The sequence below is a fragment of the Antrostomus carolinensis genome, unplaced genomic scaffold (assembly GCF_000700745.2).
Source record: "Antrostomus carolinensis isolate BGI_N321 unplaced genomic scaffold, ASM70074v2 scaffold50190, whole genome shotgun sequence".
Taxonomy (NCBI): Eukaryota; Metazoa; Chordata; class Aves; order Caprimulgiformes; family Caprimulgidae; genus Antrostomus; species Antrostomus carolinensis.
The window spans coordinates 1-20,320 of NW_010288641.1; the positions used below are offsets into that span (position 1 = coordinate 1).

The following is a 20,320-nucleotide window of genomic DNA, read 5'->3' on the forward strand; positions in this document are numbered from 1 at the left end:
ACACACTGTGTTTTAAGGTCCTAAAATATTTTTACACCACAGCTTCTATTTCTTAGGAGCAGGTACACGACTCAGTTATCAGTATTTGCATGACCCTAAGGTTACAAGATATTTTAACATTTTTCTGGCAGACTGAAGGTTCAGAGGTGACAACATGACTCTCAGCTGGTCACCCTGCCTGACCACTGCCCCTTCCAACACCTGCAGAACTGCTGCAGTCTAGTGAATCTGTCCCTGAATGTCCATCAGCAGCAGTGCTGGGGCTACTTGTGACTTTAATGAACTCATAAAATACAACACAGAAAATCCTGAAAAAGTCAGCCACTATTCCAGTTTGTAAATCAAACATTTACATGAAGTTTTTAACAATCTCAGTTATAACCTAAGAGTACATCTAATTAACGTGCTTTCTGGCTGTTAATGTCAAACACACAGATGTGGAAGTTTTCAACATGAGGACAGAGAAGTGAAGCACAGTCATACAGACACTGCAAACCCAGCTGCTGCAGAAGCTCTTTATGCCACAGCACAAGCATTTGCAGGACACTTGCCAAGTGCTGCTTGGTGGAACTGTCTGCACAAGACAGCAGGATGGACAGTGTGCCCAAAAGGGGCTGCAAACAATCCCACACGCTTACCAGGGCAATGGAGAAAGACAAAGCTTGACAGACCTTATCCACTAAGACAAAAGATTTTTTCCCCAGGACAAAAAAGGCAACAAGTATATTATTATCAAATGTATAAAGACATTCCTCATAAATTATTTTTTCCCCTCATGTTGTATAATTAAGAGGTTCTATACTGTTTTTACTAAAAAATATCTGAAGCTATAAGCTCTACCAGGAGACAAAGTATTTTCTATTTCTGAAAAAAATGATTCAGAGAATGAAGCAGTTAAGTCTGTCCAGAAAAGAAGTTCAGTGTTCACTATGCCTACATCATTTAGCATAAGATAAGCTTCTGCTGGTGGAAACTGTCTGTTACTGCCATCCAAAATACACATCAAACCAAAAATGCCCAGTAAAGGATTTCATAAAACCATTTGGTTACCTGCACGATCCCAGTAAGGTAGGTCGTAAGTGCCCTCAGTTTTTTTCTTGCTGTGAAAAAAAGAAAAATGGGGTATTTTAGCTGGTCTGCTTATCTGAGGATGCATTAATTAATGCTCAGCAGCTATCACCTTGGCTGTCACTGGTCCTAAGATTTACAGTATAAGCACCAGTAACCTGGCTTGCCATCACCAGTCTGCTGCTACTGGAGAAAGCAGTTTTCAGTAACAGCACTTCTAATGAAAATAGTTACAACAAGCCGTTTTCACTGTCCTCGCTATTCAAGTGAACATTTTCTCACAGAGAATACAATTCTGAAAAAAAATCCTTCCGCGAGCGTGGACCATGTAGTTCCCGCAGCGAGACATGCAGCATTTCACTCCCACACACCAGGCTGACATTCATTTAAAGCACTTTCAGAGATCTGTTCATTTACCGGTTTCTCCAATGCCACGCACAAACTAAGATAAGAATCAGAGTAGTGAAGACCATCACCAGCACTGGAACCAGAACTGCTGCCAATGCCACATCTGAAAGCCATTAAATTAAGTGGTGTCAGACAGAAGAGCTTCTCATAAATCAGTTTTTAAGTTGAAAATTACTTGGGTAAAGCACATAGTTTTTATGTACAGCGCCTACCGCACCAGATCCCCCAGCCACGCTACCCTGCTGGATGCTCCCACAGTGTTAATGTCAGTTAACATCCAGCTCTTCTATGTGTATTTTTGCAAGGTTTTTCATCAAAATCAACAGATTTGTTTTAACATAAGCAAGATTTTTCTGTTACAACAATGTATTTTATTAATAACAAGGAAAATCAAAAGAGCCCAGGAATATGCAGTCACTTAGGTTCCAACCTGTAAGATAGTGAATACCGCAGTGCCTTAACAGTTAATCACAACCAGCCCATGCTGGGGCTGCCTGTGACATGAGACCATCCTGTCCCCCGCCACCCACAGGACACTACACCAGCGCCTGCATCTGCAGTGATCTTGCTTTTCTCACAGTTTTCTTTGATAAACAAAATTACAAAGTTTTTCAGATGTCATGCCAACACAACTGCTCCGTAAAAGATTAGCTGTGTCAAAAAGTGTTTTGTCCTAAGAAATTAAACAAATTAATTCTGAACAAAAGTCCAGGTTGCAACTTCTCCTTCTGACAAAATTTGTTCAGTAATTAAAAGCTGAACTCGGTTTGAACAAGTTTTGAAAGATGGAACTTAGTATTGCTATGACCCGGAAAACTGGTTTTGTTTCTGCATGCAGTATGCAACTGTAGATTTTTTTATCATACATATATTCATTAACTAGTAAATATTAAAAAGAAAAGATTGATAATTTGCTGTAACATATTAAGTGTTGAGAAAAGTTAAGTTCAGAAAGCATGCTTCCTACATGCCAAAGCAGTGTAAGGAGTTCCCAAACACTTCTACTGTGTAACTGTGGATACCTTTGGTTACACTCGGAGTCACTGTGGTGTTCTTTATTTCGGGGGTGAAAGTTGTTTTATCTGTCTGCAACGAAGTCTTCACTGAATTAATGATGTCATCACTGAAGTCATCATTCTTGTCATTCTTGTTCTGTGGTGGTGGTGGCATCGTGAATTTAGGAGCACGGCCTTTGAAGAAAATAATTTATTAAAAACAAAAGGTTTTTTAAGTGCTAGTTTCCCATGTTTCCTTTTCAGAAGACGACAGCTGGAACAGTTTGCTCTAAAGCTTTTGTTCATGTTATATAATGAGGAAAAACCCCCCTCAATCAGTAACACAGAAGGCAAGTGAATGGTGTCTTCTGAATTATCTAAATTACGTGGTTTACACCTAGACTAGGTATTTTCCAGGTTAAGTGTAATAACTCTGGAAGAAATTTAGAGGTATCAGTTACAGATAAGTAGTACCTTTTTCTCATTGAAAATATACCCACAATGTAATCTGGGCCAAGTTAATTCACTGCTTGTCTTGCACAGCTGAAAGGTTTTCAGTTGCCTTACCGATACTAAACTGACATCCCAGCAATTCTACTTTCATTGCAATTTTCTGATGCCAGTTCAAGGGGTTAATCCTAAAGAAGCGTGCAATGATAGGTGGAATGAAATTATTCCGAACTTCCTGGTACAATTCAGTGTTCCCTTGAAATATCTAGAAAAGAAAAAAAAAAGAGAGACAAACATTATGTTATACAAATGCAACAGCAACTAAGTAACTGCAACCATTTTTCATGTTTTATTTCGGAAAAATAAGTGATGCAGAATCCTGAAAATCCACTCCAGAACAGTGCTGCTGCCTTGCACATCTCCACTCACTCCCCCTATTAAACATACAACTAAATAAAGTAAAGGAGGGGGTGTGTGTGTACATGTATGCATGCAATTGCTTACTTCAGAATAAAGGTACCATGTAATATTCCACTGCTGCTCCCCAGGCAACGCCTCCTGTTAAAGGCAACTCCCATATTTATGGCACCGAATAATTCTAATTTGGTCCTTTTTGGTATTTTTCACTTGCTCTTCAAACATACACAGCAAGCAGTCGGGACAGTGTGAAAGCAGGAATTAAGCAGTGCCTTCCCACAGCCTGATAGTTGAAGCACAGTCTGTCCTGTGAGTGGATACGGCAGTCAATAGAAAGCGTTAGGAGACACAGTCAGGTCTGTCGCCACACTGTCCTCCAGCGGCTGCTGTCTGCAACGGCTGAACCAGAAGCAAAGTGACAGGATTCGGGTTCAGAATGAGAGAGCTCTGGCTTCAGAGCCTCACAGGGAGCCGGGCGGTACTGGAAGAGAAGGGGGCAGACTGGACATAAAGGATGAGCTAAAGCTGGTCCTCGCACACAAAGAACTCAAAATTTGACCGAACAGGTTTGGCTGAAGTTTAAAACCAGTAAGCACAGTCACTGTATGGTGCAGCACGAGCACCCTGACAAACTTAGAGCCAGCTACAGGTTTTGCACTGAGCTGCCTAAAAGTACTGCAACCCAGCGAGCCACCCCATCACCTCTTCAGGGGGATGGGCGCAAGTCTTTTGATGAGAAAACACTTTTATATTCCATTTATTACCAAACTCCCTCCATTTGCCTCTGTGCTGTCAAACAAAACTTTTCCAACACTGCAATTTTGATTTGTTATTTTTCCCCAATTCAAGCATTTCATTCTATGTTATATATACAACAATTTTAGGGAAAAGCTTTTCTTAATTACTGACAGAATTACTCTAGAAGCTATTCGCGAGGAGGACTACAGGAAAGCCTTGGAAAAGCTTCCTGACTCCTGAACAACGTTAGGAATTTCAAACAGCTTTCACAAAACCAGGGAATAGCACCTCCTGGTTGGTCTGGTGTGCAGATGGGTAAGGCTCCGAGGGAGAAGCCTGCATGCTCGTGCATCCAAAAGCAAAGCTCTAGCAACCGAGATGATGTCAGACAGAGGAAAAATCAGCTATTTTGAAGCCCAAGAGATCAGCCACACTGAACCCTTTTTTCTGTCATTTAACTGCAGCTGGCGCTTGCTGGATACGTACGTGTGGTTCTTCATGCATGGCACCGAACGATAGGAAATGTAAAACAAGGTCTGCTGCCTGTCATTTCAACTCCACAGTTTGTTTCACTTTGTGAACTTACAAGAAAAATAATATGCTCTAATTAAAAGGTAAGAGCTGCACAGGTTTTCTAAGAAAATAATCCAACTAAACATGAAGCCTAAATCCAGGCAGCTCTCTAGCTGAGTTTATGTTTTATGGCCAGCAGAGGGCACTCAAAAACTGGCAAAAGATGCTGGATTTTTATTGTTTCCCTGTTTGAATACTTCATACTCACATACTGACTGTTACTTTACGTGTAGCTTCAAAGAGATGGACCATCCCAGACAGTAAAGTCTCCCCCTTTTAGGAAAGTTTCCTGCTGTGATTATGTTCAGTGTTCAGAAACCGCTTAATTTAATACTAAAGATACTTGAACCTTTCACTTCATCAACAGAATGCAACATCCTACCTTGAAACATTCTTAACCCACAGTAAACAGGAAAAAAAACAGCTAAAGAATGACCATTCTTAAGACCCATTTTTAAGAAGTTACTAGGTTACTAGTGACTATTCCATCTGTGTAATACCACAGGCCTATGGAAGTAAGGTAAATTACATCTAAGAATTTTAAGAAAAATAAAGTAATTCTAGTTCCAGTCGGGTTAACAAGAGTCCTTTTTTTTGTTTAAGAAAATCTGATCTGAACCACGGGGAAGACCATGTAGGACACTGATCTTCTTGGTTTTACTCTCTATTAAACACTGCAAAACTGTAAACATAGGGCAATGTGATTACCCTGCTGCTCACACTAGGTAATTTTTCTGTGTGGCAAAGCATTTGCAATCTGAACATACCATTTAATTTTTTTAAGAAAAATCCCTTCTGCAAGGACTGTTCTATTATACAAGAAAGAAAATTACCAGTATTTTGTCAAAAAGAAAGATTGAAACATTATAAAAGATGGAAAATTAGACAACCCCTAACATTTATTCTGTAACCACAAGAGGATAAGAAAGTAAACCTTAATTTTGAAACATGCATCTGAGTTATTGTGAAAGAAATCTGATTATTTTCTTAAAAGGATGCAGTACCAGACAGCTTACCACTGGCAACGGAAGCTTCTTGTATAGAATATTCCCATCCCCAAATAGTAGTAAAAATAATCACTGAATTTCTGTGTTCAAATGTTCAAATCCTTACATATTTCCCTATTTTCTTCTGCATAGATAGTTTAAGATAAAGGCAAATTATTTAATGTTTCCTCACCATACCAAAATTAGTCAGTATTTACAACTGTGAAATCTCCACAGAGCAGACCCAGGTGGCGTCTGATATTTTTACCTTGTCTTTGTCCATGCCAGGTTCTCTGTACACTGTCCATTTCTGTGCGTCAGCACTGTACAAAATTCTGTAGGCTGAGACGTAATAGTAGTACTCTGCTAAGGTTGATCCAGTAGTTATGATACCTGTGAAGACGAAGGTGCCCAGTTAAGACAAAAAGCTGGTACCAGTTTTTAAAAGTTAACAGATCAGCTTCTGAATTCCGAGTGACGTAGTTGGAATCTCCACTGGTTCAGTTACATTTCGAAGTTTATCCAACATGCCAGATAAGGCTGTAAGTCTTAAAGCCCGGGACTCTGTGAAGCACTCCACCTAAAGCCACGTTATTCTTTATTTAAGTCAGATTGCAAACGTGCCCATTAACAACAGTGAATCGCCTCTGAACAATTAAATCAAAACAGAAACCACTAAGGTCAGCACAGAAGACACAGTAGCTGCGCTGCTGTAATGGTAATTTTGCTGTAATGGTAATTACCTGTCACCTGGACTTTATCTAAAGACCAAGCCCTCAAGAAAAAAGATGTCAGTAACGACATTTTTTGAATGCTGCTCAAAAGCCACATCAGATTCACTTACCTGTTATTCTCTTTTCTTTGTTCAAGTCAATCTGCAACCACTGATGTTCATCACTGATAAAAGCAGCCCAAGGAGGACCAACTCTTTTTAGTCTGGCATTTTCAGGTTTCCAAACGTTCACTTGTCCTGTCTGGTCAGACCACTCAAGAACAGATGATGCCGTGATCTGGGAATCGGGGATTACCCCAGATTCCATCCCCAGTGTCCCATAGCAACCTGAGCAACAGAAAAGGTGAGAATTCCAAATAAAAATTCAAGTTAGATAATGATTTTACCTGCTTGGAGTTTAAGTCTTTACAATACAAGTATTAAATTGCCATCTAAATTTATTCCATAACAACACTACCAACAAAACAGAGTCTTCTGCTTTCTAAAAGTGATGCTGGAACCAAACTCATGGTCTTGAGCATTACATGATTTATGCCTGCTCAAGAGTAATGTGGATATTCTCTCAATCACCACCCACAGAAACCACTACAAGAGGAGCTTTGGGGGAGCTGTCACAGTTTAATAGTGTGTATGTTTGATGAAGGAATGGGAAACAGACTACTTGATCATTCATTCCTTTTTTGTGTCTATTTAACTTCTTGGTTTTTAAACCCACCTCAGTATCACAATTAATTCAATTCAATTGTTAATTCAAACAATACGCCAAAGAGCGTAGGAAAGCCATGTCACAATCCCGGCCCTGAGCTCAAACACATTCTTGAGATTAGTTGTATTTTTTGTCACCATTCTTGCCAGAAGTTTCTTCCCGTGTTGCATTCTGCTGATGACTAAAACACATCTCCTAAATTCCCGCCTAAATTTCCCTGTGGCTAGTTAGTATCCATTTGCTCTTTGCTAGAATCTTGTTCTGTAGCGCCAACAGTTTTCCGCTCTCACACAAGTATTCCCCAGACGTATCAGCAGAGAACAACCTTTGCCTGCAGTCAGCCAGCCTGAACAACCCAGCCTGGTTTCCCTTTCGCTGCCAGGTCCCCTGCAGCCCTCCTCTGCACCAAGGGCGGGTGTTCATCCCTGGAGGGAGGCGCAGGTGGCAGAGCCCACACGTGACTGTTTCCCAGAAAAGGCTTTGCCAATGTCCTGTGCGATGGCATTAATGGTCCGTTGTCTCTACTGGATGTAATTCACCTGCGACAGCACAGGATCACATCAGCACTTCACTAACTGAAACCTCTCCCTCATCTGTCATTTCCATCTAACATGGTGCCAGTTTGAAGCAGAAAAGCCTCGGTCTCTGTGTACCCGACCTTGTACTTTTTGCTCTGTGATTCTTCCGATTAATTTCTATTACTCAAATCTCAAAAGTCAGCCAGGGCTTCCTGTACAAATAGTTTCATCTTTCTGCACTAACCACACCTCTAGCATTAATAACACACTATTTTGTACCAAGTCATGAAACCAATTGTTACAGAAGAACCACACCAGTAACTCCACCACAGTCTGACAAACCTCATTTGAGCAGCCTAGAGTGCTCTTTTTCCTTCAGCTAACTCCTAGGTCACTCAACTACATACCTTTTAATCAAGACCTGCAGCTTGGCTCTGGCTTATTCAGTAATTTCCCAAATGTGTCACTGAAATCCAAACGGTCTACATCAGCATTTTGTCCTATCTTTTCATATTTCCAGGCTGTTTAACTACTTTCACGAACACTATCAGACATTTTGAAAGACAAAAACTCCCAAACTCTGCCTTGATCACTGTTTAATATTCTCTGTGCAAATGGTCACCAGATACGCAATTCCAGATATGCAGAGGCCTGGGAGAGAAATTATTTTACCATGATGTGGATCATACTTCCTAATTTTTGCTGTTTGTATACATTTCCACCTCCAAACATTCCTGTCCATCAGATTCCTGCCTTTATATCCCCATTCAGCATCACTTTTACTTACACATTAGGAGAAGTATTTGTTTACTTTTGAGGAGTATGTGTATGATTTAATCTGTTTTTTGTTTATCCTCACAGGAAACAGACAATGCTTCTGTTAAGTTTTTAAATACTGTTATTGAAACAGTTACAGAGACTAAGGAAAGGCCACTGTCCTCACAATACTTCCAACATCCACACAAAGACCAACATCCATTCAAAGATGGCATTTAAAGTGACTTACAGGAAAGCTGGCTTCCATTTAGAAAAATACAGCTAGTTTATTTGAAAAATGGGTAGCTGATAGAAAGTAAAAACATGCAAAGCAGTAAAGCTTTAAAAATGGAGAGCACTTGTTACATCAATCAGCATCCTGGTACACATTTATGAAACAAAACTCAGCAGCCAAGAAAGAACACACTTTACACACAGAACAGGAGTTGCCTTTCCAGAGCAAAGGAGACAAGGGCTGTATCACATCGCATTCAGTTGCAGGAATATGGGAGGAAAAAAAAGTAAAAGGGGAAAAGGGGGTGGAGAAAGTGGAGGAATCATTTTGGGATTTCTGCTGGCTTTCTTAGCAGACAACAAGGAAAGTGTAAGGAGTAAACCTGGAAAAAACCTAGAATGCACAGTTGGTATAAATAGAGCAACTCTTAAGTGCCCAACTCTGCTTCAGCCGTGCATTTAAAGTATGGGAGTCCAGCCACTTAAAAGCAGACTATCAGAGGGGAACATAGCCTGAAAGAATCTCTTTCTGCCAGTAAGCAAGGCTTCCTTTATACATCACTGCATCTATAAAGGTAGTGATGATTAATCACCAAAATGAAACAGTAAAACAATTCAAAAATAGACATTACTGAGGAATGCAGTAAAAAAAAGTCTCATTAACTAGAACAAAAATTAAGAAATAAAATACTTGCACACTTATTTCTACTCAAAATTTGTGTGAAGGTATCAACGTTAAATACATGTGATAATGCTTACCACTTGTCTTAAATGTGAAGAGACTTGTAGATAACGGTCCCCTGCAGAGAACAAAACAAGATTTTTTTGTGGTAGGTAGTGAAGAAAATTGAAACAAACTGCCTTCAATTTATTCTTCTCGTCTCGCTGCTTGCCACTGAAACCTACACACGTGGGCCTAAACAAGCGCTTCATAATTAAAGTAACACCTCCTGTCACCAGGCTGCAGCGCTTTCAGTACAAACACCTTTTCAACCAAAATCTAGTCCAGGCTAGAGTCAAAGGCTTTCAAACAAACAGCTGCCCAGCAAAACGCTAGACTTCATTAAAATGCTTCCTGTTTACATAAGCTAATTGTAATAACAAGAATCACTCTCCTCTGATTGCTTTAGTTCCTTGGACTTCTGAGATGAAACAACAAGTTACACTCTTTTCCCTGCAACTAAAAAGTTGCCGTTAAATTATAACTTTTCCACAGGCCATTACGAAGTGATGGTGATGCCAAGCATTTTGGAAGAAAAAAAAACTCCTTGCAGAATTCAGAAAATGAATCCTTATGGTCTATAGGTTAAAAATATCTGGTAAAACAATCACGCTGTAGCAAAAGAGCATTGCGAGAACCTTACAGAAGAGAACCCGTCCATGGAACCCGTAGCTCCGCTAGCTGAAATTAATCCCGCGATGAGACACTACTGAGATCCACGGTGCTAAAGATAAGGAGAACATCAGAAGTAAACTTACACTTTAGAGGTGACGTTGTTAGCCAGGGAGCCTTCATAGTATGGAATGCCCTTGCTGATTACAACATTAATTTGGCCACCCAGAGTATTTGACACAACGCCTGCGTGAACACCAGCCATACAAAGTGATGATGACTTGGAAGAGAGGGGGGAAAAGAAAAATTCAATACTACATTGTAAATAAATTGAATACCACACTGCAACTTGTAAACACTACATTGTCCAGTTATAGTTTTTGTTATTATTAGGTTAAGAAACTGTTCTTATTTAACTTATCTCTGTTATTAAGAAACCATTCATCTTTGGTTTATTATGGAATTTGTAAAAGCACAAAAAGAAGCTCCTACATTTCAGTGCATCCTCGCCCAGACGTATTTGGAATGTGACTCTTGAAATAAACTCAAACAAACAGCAAGGTGATCAGTCTGAAAAAGCCAGACAGTCAGACTTCCAGCCTACAATAAATCTAGTATGTTGGACAACAGAAGGTGAATACATAAACACATAGAAAGCCTTTTTAATAGAAAGCACTCTGAAAGCATGTTCGTTCGTAAATAGGGAACGATGCACTGCGCGTTCTGTAGCTTTCAGTCGATAGGTGACATTTTTTTTCTTTTCACTCGTGGTTAAACACGGTTTACACATCCAGCAATCCGCTCCATATACACTGCTTCACAGTAACACGTGGATGCCATTTGCTACCTCGGCTGCACAGCTCAATGGAGATCAGTTACACAAGAAGTTTTTGCAGCCCAATTCCGCTAACAAATGTCACAGTGACACTTCCACGTCCCTGGCTGGCTGTGCCGTAGAGAGCAGGACTGACTCACTACACCAAGTCCTTTGGGCACAACACAGAGAGAGCAGAGAAAGATGCCACTGTCTCCTGGACCAAAACTAGCCCAGGAGGTCTTCTCCAGCTGGGAAGCAAACTCTTCCAGGCCAAAGGGGCTTGACCAAGAAACATCCTACTGCTCAGGAGCAGGGAGACACCCGAGTTCCAAAAAAGGCTTAGCAGCAGTAGCTTTGCACCCACCCACCGTGTGCACCAAGCTCCTGGAGGGTTACTGGCTACGCGCAGTGCAACAGGCACGTACAGAGCTATTCACAGGCGTCCCTGCAGTGTGCAGCACTGGGTATGCACAGCAACTCTGCAGCCCCTCGCTCACATCCAGCGGGACTGGGAACAACCTGAATTTGAGAAGATCGAGTGGGTCCAAGCTGTCTATCAAGGACCACCTGGCTATCTCCCAACATACCTTCCAGAAACCATGTGGACTTGTCCAAGTGGATAAACAACAGATGATGACTGCAGATTTTTATTTACTGTTAAACAGTTGCTCCCCCAAAGCCCACTGTTAGCTGCTTCTACTAAACACACCTGCTGCACTCCCTGCCAACCAGTCCACTGGGTGCTATAGAGCCTCACCACAATTCTTTAAGAAGGAATCAGCAGGTCCTTTCCAGAGAGGGAAGACTTAGTGGATTATTTTCTTTCTCATATTATTTTAAAAACAGAACAACTTTCTCCATTGTGACTTCTTTAAAAATAACTGCATGGTGCAGCAGGCCAGGATGTCCCCTATGTCGCAAGCTCATTGGCAAAAACACTTGCTCATCAAGACTTTTCCAAATATAATTCTCTTCAGTATATTCACACTATAAAAACTATTCCCCACCCCCCAAATATCCCAAAATTTTTCTAAATAAATGTAGTTATATCTCACTCATGCACACAGCTCCCCTTTCCTTTCCTGCTTTTCCTTGAAAGTAAAGAGATGGGATTCTGCAGTACGTGCAGCTCTCTCCTCCCTGCTCACCAGAAGATGTCAGCAATGAGCACTCCAAGTCCTCAAGGACTGTGGACATTGGAGTCACACACAAAAGAATCCAAATTTAGGGTATTTTTTAAAGCAGCAAGCAGCTGCTTATCATTTGAAAGAGATGCATGAGAAAACTACCTGAAATTCTGTCTACAGTGCTGGACAGTTTGATTTCTTTCCATACAACTTGATTTCTGGGTAATTCCCTGCCTTTTTATTCAGAGCAATAAAGCATACAAAAAGAAAATCACAGGGCATTCATTTCCTCAAGTTTCCTTTTTCCTCCATTGAAAATACATTAGGCAGAGAATCAACTTCATCTTGTTACTAGCTACAAAAGTTACCTCACGGCCATTTAGCGAGGACACACTGTGGACCAAGACATGTAACACCATGACGCTGTGGTGACATTTTTACATATGGGTCATTATTTAAGCCAGTAGCCTAGGATTTACAGATATCTGACAAAGAAAATCAGAGGCCACTTTAGGTTCATACTGAATATTAAAATCTTTGCTTACTAACGTTTTAAAAATGTCTTTCCTCTGTGCTAGATCTAACAGCTTATTAAAAAGAGTATTTTAAGATAAACAAAGAGATTTAATGTAATTTTTTACTAGATTGCTAGCAAAGTTATAGTTGCTTAAAAATAAACAAACACCCTCCAGTCTTATGGCAGGTATGCTAATTCAGTTACAAAAGCTTACATCGAAAAAACAGTGTATAGGTTTTTGTAGTGTTATAAGTAAATAGTACATTATTGAAGATTTTTAATTTTCAGTTTATAGAACTATTAATGTTACAGTATTAACTCTTTTGTAAATAGCTTTATTGCTGCTGAGCACAAATAGTATTTCATCTGTCATGTGGTAATAAAAAATTAAGATAACCACTGAGACTCTCTGTTTAGAGATGTGTTACAGTGTCAAAAACAAGAGGATACTATTAAAAGAACTGGTTCCCTCTTTATAAAGCTGAATTTCCCAACCTGAGAAAGCCGACCAAAACAAAACAGGAAGTATAAAACAATATTTTGATTGATCCACCCTTCTCAGCAGGCCTTACACAAATGTTTGAGTCTCTACAACACCAGTTCTTGGAGGCGGCAACTTCTGAACCACTAGCAGCTGTGCAAAACAGCAGGTACCAAGCTATTCACTTTAGGAGGTACAAATTCCAGAACCCAGGCAGCAGAACTAATGCATACAACTATAATTGACTTTTAATTATAGAGTGCGTGTTTTACCAACATTCACGAGTCCACAGTATTTTTACTTACGTCTCTGTATCCATGGGGAATAGTGCCTGAAATATCAGCAAAAGGAATCACACATCCAGCTGGACAGTACTTACTGGAAGAGAACAAAATACCAAGTCAAGACATGCGTGCAACTACAACTGTTAATAACGTTATAAAACAGTCACTATGTTTTTGATTTACAATACAGTGTTTTCATCCATATCTCTTACTATTTAAGGATATATCCTAATTGAAGACATATCAAATCAGACAAAAAATACCCAGGAAGAGAATTACACAACAGGAGAACAGATATTTGAGAAAGTTTAAGAAAATGTTTCAGCTGAAACTACAGTTCCAGTCTCAATTTAATAAATTAATAAAGCCAGCACTTTATAATACAAATATTGCATGGCTTTTGTAAACTGAAAGTCATGTAAGTACCAATATTAATGAATTTTATTTTATAGAGACCTGCATATCTGTGTTCCATCCTTAAATAATACATCTGAAAGGTAATATTATTTTATAATAGTATTACAATGGCAATGCTTTGATCATTAAAAACTGGACATATTCAATTAATACCATTAGCTCAGGAAAAGCAAGAGGCAGGACATCTGCACCCCTGATGCAAGCCTGCGTTCATGTTCTAGTGCCATTTCATACTGCACATACAAAAACTATTAAATCTTCAAGATTTAACAGAACTGGAGTAAACTATTAACACTTTCACTGCAGTTCAACAACAGTTGAAGCAACTTTGCAGGTACCATTAAATTGCAGGATTCAGAGACTTCAACATGTTGAGTAAAGCCAGAACCTACAATTAAAGCCCTATTTTGGAACCTGGGAAAATGAAAGAGAAATGCAAAGGTTGCACTTTGAAATGTTTCATGATGCCAGGGCTGAAGTTCTCCAAAAAGTTAAGTTGATGTACTTCACAACAGCCTGCAGCTTTAGATGGAAACGGAGAAGGAAGAAACAGGGAAATTACTTATGTTTCCCCCATCAGAAGGTACAGAATTTATGTCTCCACAGAACCTCATTAATTCACACCAAATTATGAAATGGGTTTGCAATTTTTAACACATTTCATAGTTTAGTGCTCCTTAGATAACTGTAATATGAACTTCAGTATTTAAGATATATACCTAATATAATATGTCTTTATAAAAGCAGTATTCTTTCTATGGGAATAAGATATTAGCTCCTATGTGTTAGTGCAAATTAACGAGGTTCTACTGTATACTGCATGTAAATAACAAAAATGAGAGAGAGAGAAAGGAAGGAGGAGTGCAAATGTCAAAATTGTTCAGCTCTAACCCTAATTAGTTTTTTCCTTCTGTTCTCTGGACAGCAAATTTTCAAGCTGCATCAGGTATAAAGTAACAGAGTGAAGCAGAAACACTAAAATGACTTAAAGAGACTGGGGGAAACAGGTAAAATCAGTCTTACTTGAATTCTGGTTCGGAAAAGTGACTTGCATTGTCTAAACAGGTAATTAGGTCTGGAAAGAAAAAATGTTAGGTCAGGAGGATGACAAAGACAACAAGTTTGAGTATGCTTTTTAAAGAGCATAAAAATATATATTTGAGTCTCTGTGGCTTAATCAAAAATCTCAGAATGAAAAAAAACACATTCCTACTAAATTTTCCTGCAACTGATTTTGTATTACAGTAGAACCTTGATAATTTGTCTGAGTAACTGGGAAATCCACTGAGAATGCAGCACAGACAAGAAAAGAAACACTACAAACATTGATTTTTTTTGTGCAGCTTAATTTTAATTTATAGCTATACTTCAGAGAACCCAACATAATTCAGAGACACAACCATACGCTCTTTTCACAATTTAATAAGCCAGCTAAACAGGCCTGTGTTTCCAGCATTTAACGGTCCTACAGCACTGAAACAGGGCAGCACAGGGAGCAAACATCAATGAGCCATGTTACCAGCATACGTGACCAATATCTCCAGTTTTATGTTCATTCTGCTGGTGTATCAGCACATACAGTCCAAAATACACAGAGAAAAGCAGCAGAAAACCCACAAAACACAAATTAAAAATGAAAACTCTTTATCTGCTCTTTTTAGAATTACTTGTAGAAAGAGTTTTGTCAAGCCTTTTGCCTTGTGAAGCAGTTGCTGGCAATCCTTCATTTCCTTGTGGAACATGTATGTCACTCACCATTACAATGAGTGGAAGGAGATGCAAAACAAATACAGCAGCCTCCTTTCAAGGCTATGATAACCAAAAACATAGAAAAAAAAAGAAGAAATGGCAAAAAACCTAAAAAGTAGTCAGCAGATTATATAATTAAAGAGTTAAGGGAGTACAAGAAACTGTTACTGAAATAAAATTTTCCACAAGGTTGATCTGTATAAAATACATGCAGTTAGGCAAGACATTTTTTTTGTTATCTGCCACCTCAATTACTACCTGAAAAAATGTATTTTGTCCTTTATTCAAAGCAGCAGCTCTTTTATTTGTAACAGAGAACTGTGATTCTGGTCCTGCTACCCACAGTAAGCTTTGATATAGTATCTTTAAAACCGCAGTAACTTGAGTAGTAATGTAACAGTCCAACTTCCTATGCAGAAGTATCAGGAAGACTGTATTGAAAGTCTTCATTTTTAGAAGTTAATTGGTGAAAACATAGGAATTAATGAATAAATTAGTTCTCTGGTTTTACTATGCAGCCCTAATTTTACTAGCACAGAAAAATTTCCAAATTATTATAAATACCTGATTTGTCAGTGGTTGAATAAGCTGCAAGAAATCCACGTCCAGAAGTGTGTGTTCCACTCATGAACTGTACTGTGACTTCGTTACTTTTTGAAGTAATTAAACCATCCATTTGAAAGTCAAACCCACAATATTTTCCTACAGAGAGAAGAGGGAGAACAGAAATGGACCAGAACAGGGGTTCTGCCTCTGGATACTTCTCTTGCCATCCAAAATGACCAAAAGTAATACATTTTAATCTGAGATGCTGGAGTCTGCAGAGATTGACAAAATTTGCTGTACGAAGTCCTAGAATTACTACCAAATGACATTACCTGGATGAATGGCCGCCAAACAGACCCAGGGCAACGTGGAATTCTCCAGTCCTACTAACTAGAAACTTTAATAAAATACTGATCAGTTTATTAATCTGTTAGGAAAAAAAATAAATCTTCTGTTCTACAGGCTCCCTGGATCATTCAGTGTTGCCAACAATCTATAACCCTGTTTGAGGTTCTGCAGTGGATAACCACCAGCAGCAAATGACACTGCACATGTTTCAGTTTACCATTCCTTTATTTGCTTTCTTGATAAATAAAACAAGATACATTGTAAAACAGCAAAAAAAGAACCCAGACTCCCTTCTCAACCAAAGGCAAATTACAATACTAAAGTAAAGGGAGTGGAATAACACTGCCCTGCAGGAATAGTTCTTAACAAATATCATACAAATCAAATACAAATATAAGACAAACAAATATAACATGTATGTCAAATTACTATAAAAAGTAAACTGCACTCTCAAATACTAATAAAAAAATTGAAATACAAATAAATTCATATTCAGAGCCTTCTAAATATTGCTTATTCAGTTATTTTTTCAACAAAGCAAGGGTATTTTCTAATTAAAAAATATAAAATAGATTTAACAATACTTTAATGAAATTTATAATACTATACAAAAATAACCTTACCTCAATTCACTACTCAAACTGGTTATCAGCAAAAGCTACAAAGAAGTAAGTTCCCTTGTACCAAGGCTCCACATTGACCCTATGTTTTGCTCAAAGTCCTGTTTCAATGATTAATTGCATTCATTATGATGAACTGCATCATTTTTACAGCTACTTTTTTTTTAAAAAAAAAAAGTTTTGTTTTCAGCCACTGGATTTTGTTACACGATTGACCAGCATGAGACTCCTCTCAGGGTAGGTCAGACTGTCCTTAAGACACCATTTATCCTCTTCTTCGGGAAATACCCAGGGCAAGACATTTAAATCTAGCTCGGATAAACTGCCCAGTGCTGCCTGCACCATGGAGACACAGCCTTTGACAAACTGCAGACTGATTCACCTTGGCAAGACGTACTTTTGAGATTATAAATCATTTTTCTAACTCTTCCCTGGTCTCTCACCAGATTTTTAGCAATCTTTTTAAAAAGCAGGTGCTAGAAATGGACAAAACATGACTGCCACGATGCCTCCATCGATGGTATACGCAGAAGATTTAATAAAACTATTTTGTCTGTACTAGAGCACTGAAGGACCCCATGTGTTTTTGTACAGCAGCTTTACAGCAGGAGAGAGAATTCCAATGGTAGCTTACCTTCTCTGCTCCTACAGATCTGGGCTTACACTGTATGTATTAAGTACATCTGACTGACTGGACTGTGATGAAATCTAATACAGAGCACCTCTAGATCTTAAACTAGAGATAAAGTGAACACCGAGGATTTAAATCTTCTTTTGATTTACTGATTAATATTCACAAGGCTTAGAACGAGAACTAGCCTTTAAAAGCATAATTAGAAATCTCTGTTTATCAATAAACTAACCAACTAACAAATCATTTTTTAATCTAATCAGCCAATTTTTAAGTCACTTTAGGTTAAAGTAGGTATCACCGAATTTCAGATTTTATGTTAATACAAGTATTTGAATGTCAGACCATGTCAGTAGTCTTGAATGGAAAAAACTTAGGACAAATTCAGATTTCTTCCAAACAAATTCAGGTCACTCTAATCTCTCCAGTGTTTGCTGCTTCAAACAGGAACATTCAAGAATCTGCGCTTCAGCTGTATCAGCCACTGTTAATATCATTGTTTGTTCTGTGATTTATTTTATTAAGAGTAGAAAAACACACTTATTTGCTCAACATACTGTGCTACTACACCAGCTGGGAACAGCTGAAAGTCAAGAGAAACAAATGAAGTAGAAAATTTACTCGAACCCATTAAGTCACTTGTAAAAGTGAGTAATAGACCTACCAGAACTGGACGTTCCTTGCCATTTAAGGACTTCAGCGTTGCCTATTTTAGACCAAGTCTGGCTCAACAGCTCCAAGCACATACTTACTTTCACACACACTTACCTAGGTACCAGTTGGAAAAGAGGGTTAACAAAGCTAACATTCCACTAGCCTTTTTATAAAAAGACTCAATTTAGTGAGATCAGCATTTGAGTTGCACAAAAACAATCGTGGTGAAGTACATCTCTCTTTCTCTCCAGATTAAAGCTTTAGGAAAGAAAATAAAATTAATCTGCACAATAACAACTGATTTTAGTGCAGGAAGAATGACAATTCATTTTGAGTTTTATGCAAAGTAACCACAAGGGTCCTAAAACCCAACATCTACCTTGACGCAGGCGATGTTGCAATGCTATTTGAAACAAACCCTGCCTTACAGTCATGAACTTCAATTTATCCTCTTAAAGAGGACAGAAATTAAACTATGGACATTATCAGAAAAGGGGAATATTTGAACTACACAACTATTGAAGCCTGGCACCCTTTAATATCACTGAGTCGAACAGTTCAAATCAGATCTATTCCATATAAAAAGAAAGGCATTTCAGGTAAGATATACATAATACTTTTTTTTTTAAGTGAAAATCCTCATAGTTTTGTAATTTCCTCTCCACTGCTTACAAGAACTTTGCTAGCTACTGGGAAACGTCTGACAATAAAAACATTACAGTGTTTTCCTTTGAGAATCTGAAGAATCAAAGATTATTACAGAATCTGTCCTGCATTTCGCATCCAGTCGTTGTACGCATGAACAAAATGTAGGATGTTCTGCTATCATTATTATCCACCATTTTTTCAGTATATTTTTAGGATACAGGAATTGTGTCAAGAAGACAGACATCTACATACACTTTAATAACAGTAAACAAGATGCAATTTCTTAAGAATAATTACATTAAGAATACTCTGGCATTCCAAACAGAGATCTCATCTGCTGAGCAACAATGCTAAGCAAACTTGAAATGAGTGTGTCACCAGAGAAAGGGACAATCAGGCCACTGTTTTCTTTACCGCTTTTATTTTCATAGTTACAGCTGCACCTGTACAGCACGGAGGAGAATCTCTCCTAAGCTGTGCTTTCTAGCAGTATTATCAGTAGTAAATTTACTAAAACCGGTCCCTGATGGCTGTTTTTCTACTGTGGTAAGGTATACACAGCACTCCTGAGAGTTCTGCAGGGTTTCCTTGATACGAAGCTCAGCAAAAACACAACTCTGATTACAGAATTACTGAAATTCCTTTCTTTTCCTTATTTGGGATTCCTGTAAATAATAAACACTTCCTTCTTTTCATCACTTCTCCTAAGACTCAAAATCCATACTGTACAAAGCAGTGTATGATGTATTCAGGCAATATCCAACTGAATTTTAACAGTTTTCTAGGGCTATAAGAAAAGAACGCCATGAATACCATACACATAGTTGTTATTCTATGCTCACAGCACGTAAACAGGGAGAAATTTTAAAAGAAACAAAAGTACCAACAGTATCTTCCAAGTTCTGTATGAGACAATAGCTTTCAAATATCAACAATAAAAGCTCCTACCTATCTCTGTCCTGGTGGGGCCAATACCATTGTGAACTCTTAAGTAACTGGAATGACAGGAATCCGAGTCATCAATATCAAAATCGCCAAATCTGAGCTGAACTCGCTGCCCAGGCTTTACACGAATTTCCCATTCACAGACTGTGCTATTGGGAGAGGTCTGTGGGTAGTTTATTGAAGCAAGAGTTCCACTTTCAGGGCCCAGAACCGTGTGTCCACACCCATCACCTACAAAAGAACAAAAATAAATCAGATAAGCACGTTCATCTTCAAAGCTTCACTGGTGTTTCAGGCACCCTGGTTTTTAGCAGTGGTGTGAGTTCTGTTGGGTTTTTAACCATACTAATCATATTGCAAGCAAACTCCAAGGTAAGTCGCACGCAGATGAAACAGCAATTGTGAGAAAATACCATTCAACTAACGCTGCCTCATGTTTAACTTCTCATCACAGGCAACCAGAGAGCTGCTACGACTTTCTCAACGAGATAAAAATTCATCCACAATGACTTAAAAAATTACACAGACAGCACAGAAAGTGTGCCTGCTATTTCATCTTCCCTGTGTACAGAAGAAAACGGGCTCTGAAAAGGAAGGAGAAACCTGCCAATAAAACCAGAG

The 20,320-nt window shown here is 38.7% G+C and overlaps 1 protein-coding gene across 1 annotated transcript; it reads right to left on the reverse strand.

Moving 5' to 3' along the window:
• Positions 1-1,050: 1,050 nt before the first annotated feature.
• Positions 1,051-19,930, reverse strand: DCBLD2 (discoidin, CUB and LCCL domain containing 2; the record flags this gene model as incomplete). Its single annotated transcript, XM_010167303.1, has 12 exons — positions 1,051-1,100; positions 1,486-1,579; positions 2,499-2,666; positions 3,039-3,186; positions 5,904-6,028; positions 6,480-6,695; positions 9,342-9,382; positions 10,062-10,195; positions 13,163-13,235; positions 14,582-14,633; positions 15,872-16,009; positions 19,703-19,930. Coding segments are annotated over 12 exons (1,467 nt in total), but the record flags the coding sequence as incomplete, so codon positions are not given.
• Positions 19,931-20,320: the final 390 nt, after the last annotated feature.